The 19,470-nt window shown below is 33.6% G+C and overlaps 3 protein-coding genes across 3 annotated transcripts; 1 reads left to right on the top strand and 2 right to left on the bottom strand.

Moving 5' to 3' along the window:
- The first annotated feature begins 1,016 nt into the window (after positions 1-1,016).
- Positions 1,017-2,023, top strand: LOC123716633 (polyglutamine-binding protein 1). Its single transcript, XM_045672474.1, has one exon. It carries the CDS (start codon positions 1,148-1,150, stop codon positions 1,976-1,978), a length of 831 nt encoding a protein of 276 aa, XP_045528430.1. The 5' UTR covers positions 1,017-1,147; the 3' UTR covers positions 1,979-2,023.
- Positions 2,024-8,467: 6,444 nt separating this feature from the next.
- LOC123716618 (cystathionine beta-synthase-like) lies at positions 8,468-14,425 on the bottom strand. Its single transcript, XM_045672456.1, has 10 exons — positions 14,173-14,425; positions 13,829-13,935; positions 13,577-13,747; positions 13,256-13,437; positions 12,432-12,671; positions 11,239-11,371; positions 10,366-10,543; positions 9,966-10,100; positions 9,119-9,309; positions 8,468-8,756 (listed from the first exon to the last, which is right to left on the bottom strand). The coding sequence occupies exons 1-10, from the start codon at positions 14,241-14,243 to the stop codon at positions 8,665-8,667; spliced, it is 1,500 nt and encodes a 499-aa protein (XP_045528412.1). The 5' UTR covers positions 14,244-14,425; the 3' UTR covers positions 8,468-8,664.
- A 1,246-nt stretch (positions 14,426-15,671) lies between these two features.
- LOC123716619 (cystathionine beta-synthase-like) lies at positions 15,672-19,096 on the bottom strand. The gene is made up of 10 exons (XM_045672457.1): positions 18,921-19,096; positions 18,610-18,713; positions 18,355-18,522; positions 18,007-18,167; positions 17,638-17,862; positions 17,335-17,467; positions 17,081-17,261; positions 16,832-16,963; positions 16,442-16,686; positions 15,672-15,815 (listed from the first exon to the last, which is right to left on the bottom strand). The coding sequence occupies exons 1-10, from the start codon at positions 18,989-18,991 to the stop codon at positions 15,748-15,750; spliced, it is 1,488 nt and encodes a 495-aa protein (XP_045528413.1). The 5' UTR covers positions 18,992-19,096; the 3' UTR covers positions 15,672-15,747.
- Positions 19,097-19,470: the final 374 nt, after the last annotated feature.

The raw sequence follows: 19,470 nt of genomic DNA, 5'->3' as shown, positions 1-19,470 counted from the left end.
TGTGGCGTATGACAAATTATAAGTTATATAATTAACATAAGTTAATGGCGTGTTTAATTTTTGTTTTTGAAATGAAAACATTATCTGGCTTAACAGATTGCTAAAAAAGGTCCCAAGAAGATTAAATATATTGAGACATTACCTACCCCTTTTTTGATATCCGAGGTGGAAATGCATTTGCGCATGCCCTCAAAGGTTGCAAGGGTATGTACCCACACCAAAATCTGTGCTATTCAGAGACTGCGTGAACAATACCTACTAAAACCACCTCGAGTAGTTCCTACAAAGCCGCGTTACAGAGGCTCCGGGGTCGCTTTCGCATTCTACCAGGACACATTATCTATACCTACCCAGTAATAATTTTTCGGTAGCAACAAAATACTTATATAAATAATATAAAATCATTTATTTATAAATAGGTAACAAAATGTTCAATTATGAACGTTAAAAAAAGAAAAACATTAAATGCTTCTTATTTTACATTTACTGCCAGCTCTCAAATTAAGGGCGTAGAACGGATGAGGAAAGCTCTCCGCCACACTTTTTAATCGCTAAGTTTTTTTGTTTTACACAATGTTTGTAAGGAGCTGCAACCATTACATCATGTTTCACATGACATGTTAGGGAATTAATAATAATAAAATAAATTAAAAACAAAGATTTATCCTCTATCAGCAGGAGGCGTTGTGAAATAGGATCACGCATTCTCGTGGGAACAAAACGCAAATCATAGTCGAAATAACTAACATCACCGCATACACGAATTCAAGTCCGACCAGTCAGTACAGTAGCTAGCTAGCTAGTATTTTATTGTTCACACGAAAATTGTCGATAGTAATTTGAAATTCTATGCGTACCCGTGGTTTGGTGGTACATTAGTAAGCATAATATCTCCAGGTAGCGCTAACACGAATGTCGAGTGTTGACTCAATATCCTGTATTATATAATGTAATCTATGCTTCCCGATACTTGGCAGTTGGCATTTGGCAGCTTCGAAATTACGATTGGCTTTCACGTTAGTGGTAGTTGGTTAACAGTTTACACTTCACCACAGTTAGAATCTTAGTAATATTGAACATTTGAAGAATATTAAAAAACCTGGTGATTAAAAAAACCTGCGTTTAAACTTTAAAGTATTCAATCAAAATGACGTTGCCACCCGCTTTAGCAGCTCGTCTCGCTAAACGTGGAATTTTAAGTGCAAATAGGACTGATCAACACACAATACATGCTAGTGAAGAGATCATAGCAGAAGATTATGATAACAAACCGGATCAGTCAACGATTAAAGAAAACTACTGGGAAGGTATTGAAGGAGTTAACGTTGATCCAATTAAAGGGCATAAAGGTTGTCCCAATAAAAGTAATATTTACCACGAATGTTCAAAGTTCTGTGTTAAAACCTGGAAACAAGGTAAAGTTACTCCAAGTGAAAATTACTTAGAAAACAAGCGTAAACTCTTAGAACTGTGGCCTCTGCCAGTAGGTTGGGAGGAAATTTATGATGAAGGAACGGGATATTACTATTTCTGGAATTTACATAACAATTTGGTGTCATGGTTACCACCTTGTCATCCTCGCGCTTTTCCCAGTGAGAGTGCAGCCCATTTAAGAGAAGAAAGATTGTTGAAAGAAGGTGACGAAAGTGATGACAGCAGTGACACTTCAGATCAAGAAATGCCACAGAAACTCAAAAAGGAAAGAAAGATTAATAGAAAAGAACAGGAGCGCAACACTGTTCATCATAGAGATAAGAAAAAACATAGAGTTAAAGATAACGATTTGGATCCAATGGATCCTGCTGCTTACTCGGATATCCCCCGCGGGAAATGGACTGCTGGATTGGATGCTCATGCTAAGACTGGAGTGGACACCACAGCTTCTGGTTGCTTGTATCAAATGCGGCCCTATCCAGCACCTGGTGCTATACTCGCTGCTAATTCTCAAAAAAGTTTACCTTCCCCAACTTACAATTAAATTCAAATTTAAATTTCATAAACTCCTAATATATAATGAAATTTTGTTGTTTGTGTGGTTACCTTCCTAGTAAAAAACACTTGATATGCCTTTAATTTTTTTATGTATGCACTGTGTAAAATAAAATGAAAAGTCATTGATATATTTTATATAAAAAAACATCTTCCTTATTGTTTTATCTTGTAGGCGAATTAGAATTTAATATTGTCATTAAATGCAACAGTATAGAGAAATTTATAGTAATTAATAGTTTCTTTGTGACTTTGTGTAACTTTTCAGCATCCAGGAGAGTGTACAATGAAACAGCTAAAATTGGTAGAAGTCTCGTGATGACTTTACAGTAAGTATAAAACTTCATAATTTAGCAAATTGTTTCAAATGAACATGTAAATTCATGACTGTAAGGTTTTTGATGTCGAACAGCAAATTCTACTGATTCTCACATTACTCTTTATCAAGTAGTAAGAAGCTTTTTATTAGAATAATTACACTTTTTTTTAATTAATAGAAATATTTGGGTTTATAAAAGTGACCATGGTTATGATATTATTCCTAGAAGACAGTGAGAAAGATATTTAAATGATATTGATATTGTTGAATTAAAGTATTCTTCAAAAACTTCTTTGAAAATCAGTATGGTGTTTAATTTTTTAATTATGTTGGTGTCAAATTACTCTCCATGTCAAAGTAAAAAATCATTTATTCATATAGGTAACACAATGTACACTTATAAACGTCAAAAAAATACATTAAATGCTTCTAATTTTACATTTACTGCCAGTTCTTAAATCAAGGGCGTAGAATGGAAGAGAAGACTGGCAATAAACTCTCCGCCACTCTTTTTAATCGTCAAGTTTTTTTTTGTATTACACAACGTTTGTAAGGAGCTGCAACCATTACAATATGTTCCACATGACATCAGCAGGAGGCATGCTGAAATAGGATCTCGTGTGAACAACACGCAAATACATAGTCGAAATAACTAATATCACCGCATACACGAATTCAAGTACGACCAGTCACCACAAGTAGCACCCGTTCACGAGTATCATGCATGGCCATCGGCCCCCTCGCTATATTTTAGGGAGAGAGACAACCCGACGCATGGACGACGCCACAAGCAATAACATTTAAGCGAGCAAGACGATCCTTGAAATGTGAACTTGGCTACATAAGAAAATAATAATAATACTAATTATACTAAAACAATTTGATACCACATGGTCACGGTTTCTTTCCACTTTCCACAGTCGTGGATGTTGACGATCGCTCCAATCGTTCTATATATTCCATATTTTAAAAAAATGTTGAGTTTATTAAAATCTGATATAATATTAGAAAGATGTGAAAATTCAACATCTGCATTACCTCCTAGAGTACCAATATATGTTGTTCCTAAGTACATCTAACAAGATTAAGTCCTACTTGATTACGGTTATCTATTTACGAAGTTTTTAACTAGTGTTCTTATATCAACTTTCCAACTTTACCCAAAAAAAATGACGGGATAAGATAAATATACAAAAGGTTCGATCTTAGTTCGTTCCCAAGTATCATACAAAAATTAAGTTATTTTCAAACTTTAACTGTTAACAGGAAATAAATTGGCAACGTACCTAGTTGATACTTCCACGGCATTATGTATATGTCGCAGTAAAGTAGTTAAATCAGAGAGTTAATTGAATCTCTAGATAGTTAATTAAAAATCGATATTCAATCAAGTCGCTAAAGTTCGAGAGAAACGTTTAACGAGATTCCTAAACGTTCCTAGGCAACAAGACCAACCTAACCATTTACAATAAAGCAAAACACGGATTTTCCAAGTTCTCAGTTCTTCACGATCACACCGAAATAACAAAAACAAATGAAATAATCATGGCGGAGTCTTTTTTTACATTGATAATCAACACGTTGGTAGTTCAGATAGATAGTTAAACGATTTCGACATATAATTAACTGCCTAGAAATTCAATTAACTCTTTGATTTAAATACTTTATACATCACCGAATATGCAACGATAAGTATTAAATATTTTAAGATCTTATCTATCGAAATTAATTACTTATAATAAAATTATAGTTTTGCAATTACTTAAAAAGGTATCCATATCGGACAATGCCAAAATGAATACCTAAAAATATTTTATTAATCATGGTTGAAGGTATATTGTGTAATAATACCTAATTATGTAATAATTGCAATTGTTTTATTCAGTAACAATGCCCCGTAACTACGTCCGGAAATCGTTACATGCAACATGTGGCAAAGGTTTGAGAACGTCTGTTTCAATCTTTACCCGTTGGGGTAAGGTTAAAAAAATAATAAAGGTATTTAGTCACTAAAAGCTATGGACTAAAAAACCATTGACGACATCTCACATTAATAATAACGATTTTAGAAAAAAAAACAATCTTTACCCTATTTTGTAGCCGTATCTCTATGTTTTTATTTACTAATTTTCTCTGCTTTGGAACAGATTTAACAATATGTTATTGATATGATAGAAAAGTATAGTTTTTGCTAGTCACTAATCATAGCCATAAATTAATATTTATTGTTCTACAAGAGGTTCAAACATCACTCTGCTCATCAAAAAATCGTTCAATCTTGCCCCCACTCACCCTAACTAGTTTAAAACTAGATTTGTTTTCGTCAAAACGTGGCTACGGCCATTATGGCACACTACGTAGTTTGCCACCTAACGTAAATTTTTCCTCTTGTCATCATTTTATTTCTCCACGAAACTTTATTTTATTTTATTTTACTAACGAAAAACTTACAAACACGTGATACATACATGTGCATTAATGGCAGTCTGCACAACATTTAGCGGGAACATTAAAATGATAAAGATAAAATAACTTAAACATGAAATTTAAAAAGAAAAACTAGACTAAAACATACAAATGTGCAATTTAAACATTTTAATATATGTCACTATTGGTCAGGGATTAACACTCAACAGTGGCTGCAGCATCTTACGCCTAAAGACATGGAGACTGTCATAAAATGGATCTGCTTCGAATGTACTCAGAGCGTGGTTTAATACAGATCTGTTTAGAGGCGTATTACAACCAACGTTGGTCCTCACTGCACGAACGTAAAAATGGACTAATGTGTTTCTTGTGTTCCTCTTTAGGAGAAAGTTCATTTGACTTAAATCGTAAGGTAAATCTACTAAGATAAAATTAAAAAAATATATATAGTGTCGATCAGGCGGCATCTATCGCGGAGTGATTGCAGGGGAAAGAAAGTATTTTTTCATACTCGCGTTTATAGCTAATTTTATCATATAATCGGCATAGATGTTTAGAGAAATGGCGGTTAATTCGTTCGATTCTGTCAACATAGACAGAGGGGTCCAAACAACACTACCATATTCCAAAATGCTACGGACCAGAAAATTGAATAGTGTGATTTTAGGTTTTACATTTTTAAAAGACTTAGTCGACCGCCTTATGAAACCTAGCGATATAGAAGCTTTATTAACTATTGCATAATAATGAGGTATGGACGATAAATTACTATCTATAACTCCTAAATTCCAAATTTCATGGACCTGGAGTAGTAGTACTCCGTCGATAGTGTATTACGAGGGGTTAGTTTATTTTTAGAAGAAGTAATTCGCGAATATTTTTTTGTATTTAGAACCATTTTGTTATGATCGTACCACCTCTGTATATCTACGTCACTTTGCAATAACTCTATGATGAATACTTTAAAAATTTTCATAATTACATATCGGATATGGATGGATATGCGGATGGCACACAATGAAAATTACTATATTTTTTAAACGAACCGATATCATTTACAAAGAGTAAATAGGACAGGGCCAAGACGAGAACCTTGTGGTGCATCTGAGGTGGAAGTGTATGATTGCGATTCTATACCATACAACTAACACAAACTGAGTTCCAACTTCAATCCGTCAAATACGACGCAAACCACTTTAGTAACCCCTCCAATACCATATCAGTGATCCAACTTTTTCATTAAAACATTATGAGTTTGTCGAAGGCACTAGAAAATTCTGTTTTATACAGTGAATTTGTTTTCTCTCATAAGGCATTTGCCTTAAAATGTACATACAAGGGATTCGTATCAGTAGATCTTTTGACACAGAAACCTAACTGAGCAGTAACCACAAAAACTTTACAGTGTGCTTTGAGTATTGGGCATAGAAGCGATTGAATAATCTTAAAAAAAGTATTTAAAATAGAAATGGGTCTGTAGTTTGTAACAATATTTGTCTTACCCTACAACAAAGACACAAAGAAAACAACAAACTTGGTGCAAGCAGTCATTGCAAAAGGCAATCGAAGATGTTTAAAATAAAAAAAAATGGGGTTAAAGGCATCTAAACTGTATAATGTACCCCGAACAACTTTAAGACGTTTGGCAGCTACAGTAAATCTACAAGCTGATGTAGCAACTCATCTGAAATTGGGAATAAATAGTACGTTACACGAAGAAATAGAAAAATAATTTGACAGGTACAGAGGTCTAGCTCAGAAGAAGAAAACGAACGTTTGTGGGATGACATTTCTGACAAAAGTCGAGATAGAAGCAATATGTATACTAATACTATAAACCCGAAAACTATTGGTTAGGTTGAACACGCTATCAAACCCGCTACAATACTTGGTAGTGGCAGATATCTGTTTGGTAATAATGTCTTTTCTATAGTTGCGAGTTATTATTTGTATAGCTCAGTAAAATATGAGTAGGTCGGGGAGACATTACAGTTTCAATCGAGTACGCATTTCTGCTTTACAAGACTAGCCTCAAGTTACAGCCCGTGAATCCGCTGTCAATACCAGTGCTTGTTGCATATCATACTTGTTTGACTAATAAACCTTATCACTTTCATAATTTAGATCTGTGACAACAATATTGATTTTATATTTGACAGATTACATCGTTATCTTGATAATATTGACAGTTGATATTATATGTAATTAAAATATAAGCATTTAGTTAACGACATCTAAAATGTGCTTCCACTCAGAGTTATATTTTATATTTATGAGTGTTTTTTTTTATTTTGACACCTCAATTTGAATTGTTACATACCAACAAAGAGGCATGACAAGAAAATCAACCCTAGTTCAAACTTATGAACACTTTAAACTTTTATCATATCTTTTTGTAGTAAAATTTTAAAATGTATTAAATTTCTTCATTAGTTTCACTCATCTTGACAGTACAAAAATAAATAAAAATCACACATTTTCCTAATCTGAATTTGGAATTATCTTTTTTAAAATTCAAACTTAATAATACAGAGCGTACAAATTCTTAAAAGGCCAGCAACGCACTCGCGAGCCCTCTGGCATTGACAGTGTCCATGGGCGGCGGTATCACTTAACATCAGGTGAGCCTCCTGCCCGTTTGCGTTTAAAAAAAATACCAAAACCAGCCAGATGCAAATAGTTTAGCCAAAGAGATTTTATTACATACTTCATTGTTACAAACTTCATTCATACATACTATGCGAAAAAAGTTTTTCCCCAACCTAAAATAATTCAATTTCATGATTTAACTTATACCAACTAGTAAGTATTGCTTGATAGTAAGGTGACGCGTTTGTTATATTAATAATTGTCCAAATAAATACGCGTATAATAAACGTATTTAATTTAGTACAAACTCGACCTAGCAAGTTCACTCCTCATGATATATGCGGTAAACGATGCAAAGGGAACCAATACCTGCACGCAAAGCTAATGGCTCCAAGCAAGTCGAACGGAATGTGCAGGGTCATCGACTAGTCGAGCTCTATTTGATCAAATTGAAGCTTGTACTGGCGAGCTACCGCCCAGAAGTGCTCCTATACTCCTTGCGGGGCCGAAATTGCGTTAGTTCACGCTTCGTTAAGTGACCATTCCTATACGAATACGTTTGGCTGTGGACTGTCAGACCTGTTGAAACAATTTTTGACGTGACGTCTTATAAATCGACGAACGAAGACGTAACGTAACACGACTCATTCCGCATGAGAACGATCGGCCTAAGCGTTTGGCTTGTGACGCACGTATTTTAAATTGTTAATAGCACATTGTTCATTATAATTTATATGTATAATTTAAGTAAAAAGAAAATATTTAACGAGTCCAAATATATGTTAATTTAGTGATAACAATTCAATTGAATTCGTAAGTGACATTACATTTGACAACAATTTTTTTGGAGCCCTATACTAATTGGGGTTCGCTTATAGAATAAATGTCCTCAAAAGGATGACATACTGGAGTCACTCTCACACGTCACGCGCTGGCTTGGATGATAACCAAATCCGTGCAAAGTATTGCCAGCTATTAGAGTATACCAGTCACAAGTCGAGTATCTTCTTTCAGAATATCAAAAAGTTCATTTAAAATCTTGATCAGATTTTACTTGTAAAATTCGTTCAATTTTATTAATTAATGAAGTTTTTAGCTATAGTTCATAGTGGTGTGATGCAAAAATAAACTATACACAGGACGGACCAAAATAACGCAATATATAATATTTTATTTCATAAAATAAAATTAATGTTTTTTAAATTCAATATTGTCATTAAATGCAACATGTTTGACTACACTGCTTTCTGTCTACCTTTGTATAAAGAGGTATTGAAGCATATTAATTTTCAGTAATTACATATCCATCTGTTGTTAAGATATAAGAATTTTGTCACGTTCTAGTTTCCATTGACTTGCTTCCCATCGAGGGCTATAAAACGAAGAATATCCTCCGAAGTCACCACTCCCACCGCTCGTTCTATAGTACTTTCTGTGAATTTCAATTTATATTATTATTAATTATTATTTAATTTGAATTCGACTAATTTGGAACTGAGATTGAGGAAATTATTGGCAAATGTCGATTTTGTCTATTCGTCTCGGTGGCTATTTGACTTCGCGGACGATTACTGTGAGTGTAACCACGGTCAATCTTTAAAATAATTTAAAAGTTAATTATGAATGATTTTGAATATTGAATATTGAACGAAGTCAAAGTCACGGTTCGACAGGTATCATCATACTTAATATGAAAAAAAAAAGAATAAATGAACGAAGCTCGCGAACTGCACTACCGTGGCGGCCACCACCGCTTTCTCTCTTCGCAGAGACTCTAGAAACAGAAACAGCTACCTGTCTTCACGACAACAACATATGGAGATATGTCGAGCAGTCTCGAGATGGCGCCCAGCGAAGGCTCGTCGCTCAAGTTCACTTTATAATACTTCTTCACGATAAACTTCGCTAGTTCTTCCGCATGGGAACCGGGGAAGTTGGCCAGTCTCCGTCGAGCATCGTCTGCGGTGAAGACGCCTCGTATCGACCTGCAAATTGCGAGTATCGTTAGATGGCACAGTGCACGCATTGTTGTTTCAATGTGCTCAATGCGGTTTACAAAATGAGATAATAAAGTATATTAGAAAAGCCAACGACTGAAGCGTACGAATAATACATCTGACGAAACCTTCGGAGATTGTCATCGCATCACATGTAATGTAGGACGAATTCTATTACGACGTATATGTATATTAATAAAACGACGAGCAGGAAAATCATTAGCGGACGGAACTCATAATATTTTTTTAACGGATTTTAGGTATTCATTTTTGTCTTTAAATTATCACGATGACAATTGGTAGTCCATTTTGAAGTAAAAAAACTATATTATTTCTTCTCGGTAATTGTATACTTTTGACTAACGTGCTAGTTATGTCAGACGTAAGTGACTGGAGACTTATAAACAGTTCTACTTTTACGAGTTTTTTGTTGTCAGTCTGTACTAGTATATTTTTGTTTATTACAAGTTTTGTTTTGTCGTTTATATACCTTTTCCACTTTGTTTTTTAGAATAGAGCGGGAACTCAAAACTGTTAGCCGGGCAGCTAAATACGCGTAAGAGAGACAATGGATTGGAGAAGAGAATTAGATTGGGGCAGTCAAGGATAAACAAAAACAATACAAGTCATTAAATAAAATTTACCCTTTATCGTCAACGACGGTCAGTAGCGCCTTGCCGGTCGTCCGTAAGGTCGCAAGAGCTTCGCTGAGCGTAGTGGTGCTTGATATCGATGTTGGCTCTTGTAGCATTCCAACATTAATAGGCTTGTCCCACCACCTAATAGTACAAAAGAAAATAAACAATAGTTCGATAGTGATACCTGTCCTACGATCCAAGAAATACGAGGGAACTTCGGCTGATCTTTAGCGTTTCAACGTTATTTTTTTATATGTTGTACTATATTTGTAATTTATATACAATATGTGAAATTTGATATGAAAATACAAAACATTAGTAAAAGACATGAGGTGAAATTTATTTCCACATGTCACAAGATATGGTCAGTGCGAGCGTTCATGTGGAAATGTCGTCGTCGGCTCACCACAAGTGTTCTTTCCTAGGCGTGGCTTGAAAACCGCGGGCCTCCATCCACTGGTCGGAGATGAGCTTGGTCATGTAATTCCGAATGCTGTCGGGCAACAAGACCACACAACGTTGACCCCTCTCGAGGGTTTTAGCTGCTTGCACGGCACCGGCTACGGCGGCACCGCTACTGCCACCTGAATACATTTTGCCAACTCACCCTTAACGGCGAAAGAGACGCTCAGTCTGCCCACTCTTACAAACGGCACCGTTTTAATTATCATTTAATCGTAAATAAATAATGAATATAAGATTTTATTATAGTACTTAACATAGAGTTAAACATTAGTTATTAAATCATATTATAATAATAATATTATTAAAACAAATTAGGAAAGTTCCATATATGAAAGGTACAAAAATTTCTTTTTCTAATTCTAATTTTATCTTCGCATCTATTTTATTAAAGTCTATGGCTACACTATTATTTTGACAGCAATGATGACCTTAAAATTTTAAACATTTTTGTGAATATGAATGTCCGTAGACAATCGTATAAAGTGTGATAAGGTTTCAATAATACTTTATCAGTGGATAAAAGAAGTTTTTATCACCGTGAGAACATTACGCACATGTTATGCTTATCTTGATATGGTCTTAATGAACACGATAAGAAATTAATAGAGAGTGTTTCATAATGAGTAAAAACAATTATTTTTGTTTAAATTATCGATAAAAAGAACTTTAAAATCGAACGTTATTATTTATATCGTAACTAAGGGGAATTCATACCGACTATTATTAGGTGAACTAAGATCTAAGAACTAATGTATCAGGCAACTCACCTTTGGATAAAAGTGAGTCACAACTGATATGGTAAATAAAGACATACCACACAAAAGCCCCTCCTTTTGAATAAGTTTTCGGGCCATCGGCAGGGACCCTGAGTCGTCGGTTTTGACCCATCTGTCCACTACCGATCGGTCCAGAACCCGCGGTAGAAAGTCATAACCGATACCTTCCACCTGAATTACACGTTAACTCAATAAAATTATCACTAAACTAGCGGACTTTCTTTTCATATATATTTCAACGTCAATATTGAAAATTAATTGCAATTTGAGGTTATGTTGAAGGTTAGGTTAAGTAAATATAATACTAGGTGGTAAAAGAATTCACATTTTAGTCTAAATCGTATTGTATTCAAAAATTATGTCTGTTAACTTTGATCGATCACGATCACGATTGCGATTGCGATTGCGAATACGATCAACACCGGTTCTTATTTTGTTTCCGAGTTATTTACAAACTCCAACACTCCTTCAATATTTTGTATCAAAACCAAATGATGTCAAGGAAAGGGGCACTATTTTGCTCATATGATTTTTCATTTTACACACTCGGAAGCTCTCCAAAATAAATATATTTTTAATATGGCTGCTTAGCCTAGCTTTCTTCGATAATAATCTATCCAAGACTCTAATATGTTTTGCATTCGACCCCTGAAATAGCGTGTTTAACCAAGCTCTTCAGCTTCACAATACCAAATATATAATTGTAGAAGTATAAATAATTTGAAATCTGCACATTTCGATAAGAGTATTAATATCAATTTCGCGTAATATTGGAAAAATGACGCAAACCATAATATGATTACGCTAAACGTTGTTTAAACAAAATAGTTTATCAGAAGTTTATCGCTTATTTCAACACGAGTTGAATCAAATAATATTTTGCTAACAGACAAACATGAAAGATAAGAAATCTTAAAAGATATGATCGATATATTATCTTAAGTTTTTTGAACTTTGCACTTTTGACTCCCGATTAACAGATACCGGTTTTTCGGTTTTAGATCTATATTTCTCTATTTTGTATATTTGACATTCAGTATTTCTTAAGATAGTTCTAGTAGTAATATCTATACAATGAATGTCTTAGCTAAAATAAGGGTACAGGGTACATTTAAAAACAATTAATAGTTATGAAATATAAAAAACAAAACCACTATAAAGTGCTATTCAAGATATAAAGTCTCTTTCTAGAATTTTGAATGTTGGTAAACTAAATCTAATAAATACATACCTCATACAGTTGGACATCACTCGTATTGAGTTCTTCTGGCTGGGCCAAAATGGACCCGTAAGGATCAACACCCACTATGATACACTTAGGACATCTTTCCTTAATTTTATGTGCCACTCCTGAGACAGTACCGCAAGTGCCTGTCGTTATAACAACCATGTCAATATCGTCATCCAAGGACCAAAGGATTTCCTCTGCCGTGGTGTCATAGTGAGCCAGGGGATTGCACACGTTGTTGTACTGCAGATGGTAAATATTATTATAATTTATATATTATTAATGTACATATGGGTTATATGTATTCTAAGTTAATGCAGTTGTATACAGACTGATTGTCTTATAGGTAACATATACACAAGACTGACAACACATTTAAAAATTGATACATATAGTAGGTATGTTTATAAGTCTACAATTTGCAATTTAACTATTCTTATATTTTAAAAACATTGTAATAGCTATTAGATAGCCTAACGTTAAGTAACAAAAAAAGTTGAGAAACTATTTTTATATGTATTTGCCATACTGCTATAATACAAACCATATTAGGTTTCTAATGTAACATTTCATGATTTATCACAGTACATATTCTGTAAATAAATAAAAAATTACATAATCAATTGTGTCGATTAGTTGTGTGAAGGCCACATTCAAATAGCGTGCAAATCAATCACATCAATACAAGATTTGTCATTACAGACCAATACTTATAAATAATGCCCTGGTATTTGGCTAGAAAACTCTCAGAAATTCATTATTCAAAGAAGGCAAATAATAAGTGTTGGTAGCTTTTACAGTCTTCAATTTAATCTTATATAGGTTACCTGATCAAGCAGCACAGCATCAGGTATTTCAGTAACAAGTCGTTTGGCAACACTGATATTACTTTCAGGTGATTCACTGGGTGCCTCAGTAGGAGTCCTAATAATTTCTGCACCGAGGGCCATAAGAGTATTCACTTTTTCATCTGACATCTTTTCTGGCAGTACTATTATACATCTGTAACCTATAACACATGGAGACATAAAACTATAACCTGTATGTTTCATAATTAATCTTTTAAAATATGTACAAATGTAATAAAATATAAACAAATAAAACTTCTATTATTATTTAACAAAAATAATGTTTATATTATTATTTACCTCTTACTGCAGATGCAAGTGCTAATCCAATTCCTGTATTGCCTGAAGTGGGTTCAATAATCACTGATTTCCCTGGTTTTAAAATTCCCTTTTCCTCAGCATCTAATACCATTCTATAGGCAATTCTATCCTTTACCGATCCACCAGGATTTAGAAATTCACATTTCACATCTAAAAGTTCAATGAAAGTAACAAGAATAATGATTTGCAAATTATACATGAATTATTACATTTAAGTAAGTAAATACTTACAAAGGTCACATTCCAATCCTTCCTCTTTTGGTATATTAGAAAGTTTCACTAGAGGAGTGTTTCCAATACAATGTAGAATATTAGGAAACACTTTTTGATTTCTATCCCTAGATAAATATCAAAAAAAAAATTAAAATTACGAATTGATTGATGAAAATGTTAAAAAAAAATTATAATTGTATTGGTATAAATAAACAAGAATGGCAAGTTTCCATTTTTAAAATAAACATGTGCTTAATTATGATGTTATCCCAAATAAAAATCACTTAGACCGTAGAATATATATTTAAATTTAATCAATTATTTAACAAGTATTTTAAAATATATTATATTCTCTTACTTACAATGCGTCAACGATGTGTTTCATGTTCTTAAGGTTAAAATAATCAGTGGAACTCGCTGTACTATCTTCCATTTTCTGTTCTTTTATTTTGTTTTACTTGTAAGAAATTATTACTACTATTAATTATGCAGAGGTTTCTTAGAGTAGCCAGAATACGTTTATTTTGTCTTACATACAGCTAGTAAGTAAAGCCTAAAATGGAGTGTACAAGTAGCGGTTCTGAATTTAAATTTTAAATCCACATTCTACAGGTGACAGTGATGGAACACAGATAAAGGATGGGATCTATATCAAAGAGTACATTATAAATTGGATATTATAGAGTCAACACTTATACTCTGATTTTTAATTCCGTTGAATTCTGACAGTTATCATTTTTTGGCAAGTCAGTGATTACAAACCTTTTTGGGCTGGAGTCTGAACATCTGAGTCTATACATAAATTTTATTTGTTAGTGAAAGGATATATTTTTGATTGTGAAAGTGAGCACCACTTTAAAAGTGGCTTTACGGCGAGTGATTATTGCGTCCTTTTTCATCACACGCAATAAATAACGTACAAGTAAACATAATATATTTTTATTAAAATCTTCAATCATCATTAATACTTATCCCTATCTTGATTATCATTATCACTGGCATGAATAATTAAAGAGTCTGCGACTGTGTCAATCGTGTCGTCGAGAGTGCACATCAGTGCTCTTCTTTGATTGTATGGCTGATACATTCCTGCCATTTTTCAGGAGTAACATAACTTGTCCAGTAATAGCTTTTTTAACGGCGGAAACCATTTTAAAACTTCTGTTGTGTCTTGCGATATGCCCCTTCGCTTGAGCCCACACCAATTCAATAGGGAGCCCACAATGATATTGGGGCAGTCTAAGCACAGTAATGCCTTGTGTTGCGGCAAGCTTGTCTACAATAAATTAACTTTTAGCATTTTTTCTTCAAAATTTAAATTTTGTAGTTAACCACGCTTGGATATCGCTTTTTCTCCATGCATTAGTTGTAACTTTTTCGACCTTCCTCGAATGATAGGGAGCACTATCCAACACTAATACCGAGAGTTCTAATTTTGGAAGTATTTTTGTGAACCACTCCTCAAATACTTCCCCAGTCATCTCCCTATATGGCTAACTATAAGTCGCATCCCTTTGCCTGTAGGTCCCTTAAGCCCTGTTGTTAAGCCATCGAGGAAAGCTTGTCGTGAAGATTCAATATTGGTATCACACAACACTTTATTGACGGTATGTTATTTAGGTATACACACCTATATGAATAAAGTAATTTTGAGTTTGAGTAAAATAACCTTATTAACATATTACACCAATTTATAAATCCTACCCAGAACTCAAATACTATTAAGATCCTTTCGGTTTTTCTTTACTTATATTATTATAAATTAGACGAATGGATATAATACGATTGCTATAGACGCTGCAAACTAATTTGAGGTTATCCGTTTCGAATATTTTATACACGTTGGCAATTAAAAAAATAATAAGTTTGCAACTATAAGTATAAGTTTATTTTAAAATGCGTTTGAGGATATATTAAATACATTGTATAATAAAATATCACTGTTTAACTAGAATATAGTTTAAGATGTCATCTGCGGTAGCGATGCTTTCCGGAATAAAGTGATCTGTAAAAAACATAATATTATTTTAATAAAGTTCCAAACAAAATAGAGTGGCTTAGTGAGAGACATTTTGTCCATCTCAATTGGGCCCCATTAATATAATGTTTAAAATAGCTATTGTCTTTTATTATACCCGTAAAGAAAAATAAACAATCTAATGTGTTACCTGACGTTTCGTTTCATTTGTTTGCTAGTCTGTGGAAAAGACACTAGTTTTGGTTTGTGTTTGAATTTTTATTAGAAGATTTTTTGTTGGAACAAAAATACAAAATTTAATAGAATTAGAGTAAAGTAATTGTTTTCAAGTACTCTTATGAAAGAACAAACTCTAAATATAGTTACTAAAATATTTCAGCAACACATTGGAGTTTCATTCATGATATACATATATCATTGTTCATTGTTGTTGAATTCTTTAAAGAAAATAAAAGATCGCTAGCTAGATCTATTGGTCACTCACAACACAGGAATGTCCTATTGTGCGGGTGTCCGTATGTAAAATAACGTAAGAATAGAATTAGGTTTAAACTAAAAGGTTTTAGAGATATTAGGTAATTCTTTAAAAGATCGCTTATCAAATACATGGATTAAGTTGCAAATAAAGATATTCTTCAAGTAATTTCTATTACCTTCGTCATCTTTAGAAACATTGGTTCCAATAACAACAAAGTCGGTTATGTCCAATATCCTGGACAGCAAGCCGATGCTTGGCATTCCTTTTTTGCCATTCTTTGCCAAGATGTGGCAATGTTTCACTAAATAGTTTGTTACCGGTTCATTAAAATCTAAATTTTCTGAATCTTCGTATGGGAGTCTCGTGGGGTTTGTTGCGTAATTTCTAAAGGCGTCTTTCGAAACAGCTCCAACAAACGATCTAAAATTATTTAGAGATTTAAAAAATCTTTTAGTTTATTAGTTATGGAATATATTTAATACATTATTTGTATTACATACAAACAGTGTATCATTGTTTCCATTATATTATGTGCATGTCATTTTTTGTATAAGCGTTTCCTTACCCTTTTTCATTGACTACAACTGCCATATTTCCCTTTCCCATTTCCTTTATTGCCCGCAGACAAGTCATTTTCGAATCGAGTTTAGGATATTCATGACCAGGAGTTAATTTTGTAATGGGGTCCTTCCACCAACTGAAATTTTTTTAGCCATAAGTTACGTGTACAATTTATACATATATATAGATTGTATAATCCAAGGCGCATGCGCTTTGTGTTCGAGTAAAAGGCTAAAAACTAGATGTTATATACCTCATAGTATGTTCTGGGGGGTCCAGAAAAAGGTGCGCTTCCATCCATTGATTGCAAACAAACTTAGTCATGTAGTTACGAATACCGTCAATCAACAAAACCACAATTCGCTTTCCCAGACCTAGTTTTAATCTCTTTGCAGCTTTTATTGCGGCTGCCATCGCGGCTCCACTGCTTCCGCCTTAACAGAACATTATACGATATGATATTAATAAAATTCAGTAGCCAGTTGGAAACTAATTTGTATCGCATACCACAAAGCAGTCCCTCCTTCTGGGAAAGTTCCCTGGCCATCAAAAATGATTCTTCATCGCTGACCACCTCGTAGCCATTTGCAACAGATTTATCTAATACTATCGGTGCTTTAGACCCACCTATACCTTCAACCTTAAAATAGTACAGTTAATTCATTGATATAAAGGTCAATTTTAACGAAAAATACACATTGTGTTACGAACGCACAACGGAATAAAAGAGCGTCTAAGTGCGGAAACTGACTCCACAGTCCTCACTGTGACACATTATACCAAGCATTACTTGATTATTTAAATACGTACGAGATACGAATGTTTCTTTCCATGAACATTAAATATGGTAGAGCCGTCAGGTTCAGCTGCAATGATATGGCAGTTTGGGTAGCGCTCTTTAATTTTATGACCCACGCCGGATAAAGTTCCGCCAGTACCAGTTCCCATGACTACCATATTTATTTCTCCCATAGCATTTAGGATTTCCTCTCCTGTGGTTTCATAATGGACTCGCGGATTTGCGTGATTTTCAAACTAAAAATAATAATTATTTTTTAACAATTACAGTAATTCCATCCACAGTGCTTATTAGTAGCTCATAACATTCTTTAACTCACTCACGTGGGTCATCAACATTTGGTGCTCAGATATCGTAACGCTTTAGGATTGAAGACTTACCTGGTTGAGTATAACCACGTTTTGAAGGTCTTTGTCGTGTATCTTATGGGCAATTTCAATAGAAGATTTGTTCGTCTGAATAACTTCGGCGCCGAGCAAACGCATGGTGCTGACTTTTTCATTGGAATTTTTTTCACCGGTAATAATTATACTTTTATTATCTGCAAACCAAAATAAATGTCATATACGTTTCCTAAAAGAAATAGTTTTAGTCGTTCCAATACCCATTGATATAAACACATAAATTAACACTTACTGCATAATTTATTTTTAGTGTATCTGACCGTCGCCGTAAGAAATAATAGCGTAGATTAGTAGATTGGTCGTATTTTTATGATCAAGCCTTACCCATAAGTGCTGCTTCAAAGGCAACTCCAATACCAGTATTTCCAGAGGTGGGCTCAACAAATATAGTTTTATCTGTCACTTTACCACCTTGTTTGGCATCTTTCAGCATAGCAAGTGCTGTACGGTCTTTGATGGATCCCCCAGGGTTTAGGAATTCACATTTAGCATCTGAATAAGTAACGAATCGTCATGAATTTGTGTGTGTCTATTTCAAGTTTAGATACTGATGTGAATATATTTTATGAATCAACTTACAAATTTCGCATTCCAAATTGTATGCTTTCGGAATTTTATTCAGCTTCACGAGTGGAGTATTGCCAATTAAATCCAATATACTGTTGTGTATTACTCCTTTTACTCTGCAATTGTGTTGTTTAATCAAACGCATAATGTTATATCAGAATGAATTAGTCTAGATATTAAAATAGGGGGACGCTGCCCATATCTTCGGAACCTTGCCTATGGGGATTCCTTTTTAAGGTTAATTATTGTTTTTGTTATATTAATGTTAGCTGTATGGTTACATTATAACATATGCCTACATAAAAAAAAATATAAGTACTTACGTCGGTTTCCAAAAAATTTTATCCCTGCGAGTAAAAGGGAGTTTATGCCCTGAATTAATAAAGTTGTACATCGTGAAAAACTTATTTATTGAATATTATGTATTTATTATTTCGTCAATTCAAGACGTTTTAATGCAACAGAAGCTAAGTGTTTAATGTTCATTCCACAAACTAACTTATCGAGTCTGTATTAAAATTTAATTGAATAAGTTGAAAACAATACCTGATATATTCTTGCTTATTTTCATCTTAATAATCAATTTACACATAAAATTGCGTGTACACAATTTTATTACTTTCTTTAGGGTTTATATTTTTAGTTATGCAATATATATATCATTTAACAACAAAAATAAATATTACACCAGTTGGTATTTTGAATTACATGGCATTTTCTAAGACTTTTTTCAGTTTAAGTGAATAAAATCAAAAGACTAACAACGGAAAAGTAAATAACGTGTAAGTTATTTATTTTTTTATTTCGACCTATAACTAATATTCGCCCTAACAAGTGGCATCGTACCAACCTAAAATGGTTACATCGCACTAC

Source organism: Pieris brassicae, chromosome 11, assembly GCF_905147105.1.
Source record: "Pieris brassicae chromosome 11, ilPieBrab1.1, whole genome shotgun sequence".
Lineage (NCBI taxonomy): Eukaryota > Metazoa > Arthropoda > Insecta > Lepidoptera > Pieridae > Pieris > Pieris brassicae.
The sequence above is the reverse complement of the archived record's forward strand: the minus strand, read 5'-3'. Positions and strand labels throughout refer to the sequence as shown.

Coding starts and splice junctions, on each gene's coding strand:
- LOC123716633 (XM_045672474.1), top strand. CDS start 1,148: ATGACGTTGCCACCCGCTTTAGCAGCTCGTCTCGCTAAACGTGGAATT.
- LOC123716618 (XM_045672456.1), bottom strand. CDS start 14,243: ATGGAAGATAGTACAGCGAGTTCCACTGATTATTTTAACCTTAAGAAC. Junction 10,101..10,365: donor CCTAGGAAAGAACACTTGTG/GTGAGCCGACGA, acceptor TTGTACTATTAG/GTGGTGGGACAAGCCTATTA. Junction 8,757..9,118: donor TGTTGTTGTCGTGAAGACAG/GTAGCTGTTTCT, acceptor TGAAATTCACAG/AAAGTACTATAGAACGAGCG.
- LOC123716619 (XM_045672457.1), bottom strand. CDS start 18,991: ATGTACAACTTTATTAATTCAGGGCATAAACTCCCTTTTACTCGCAGG. Junction 16,964..17,080: donor CCCCCAGAACATACTATGAG/GTATATAACATC, acceptor AAAAAATTTCAG/TTGGTGGAAGGACCCCATTA. Junction 15,816..16,441: donor TGTTTCTAAAGATGACGAAG/GTAATAGAAATT, acceptor TGTTTTTTACAG/ATCACTTTATTCCGGAAAGC.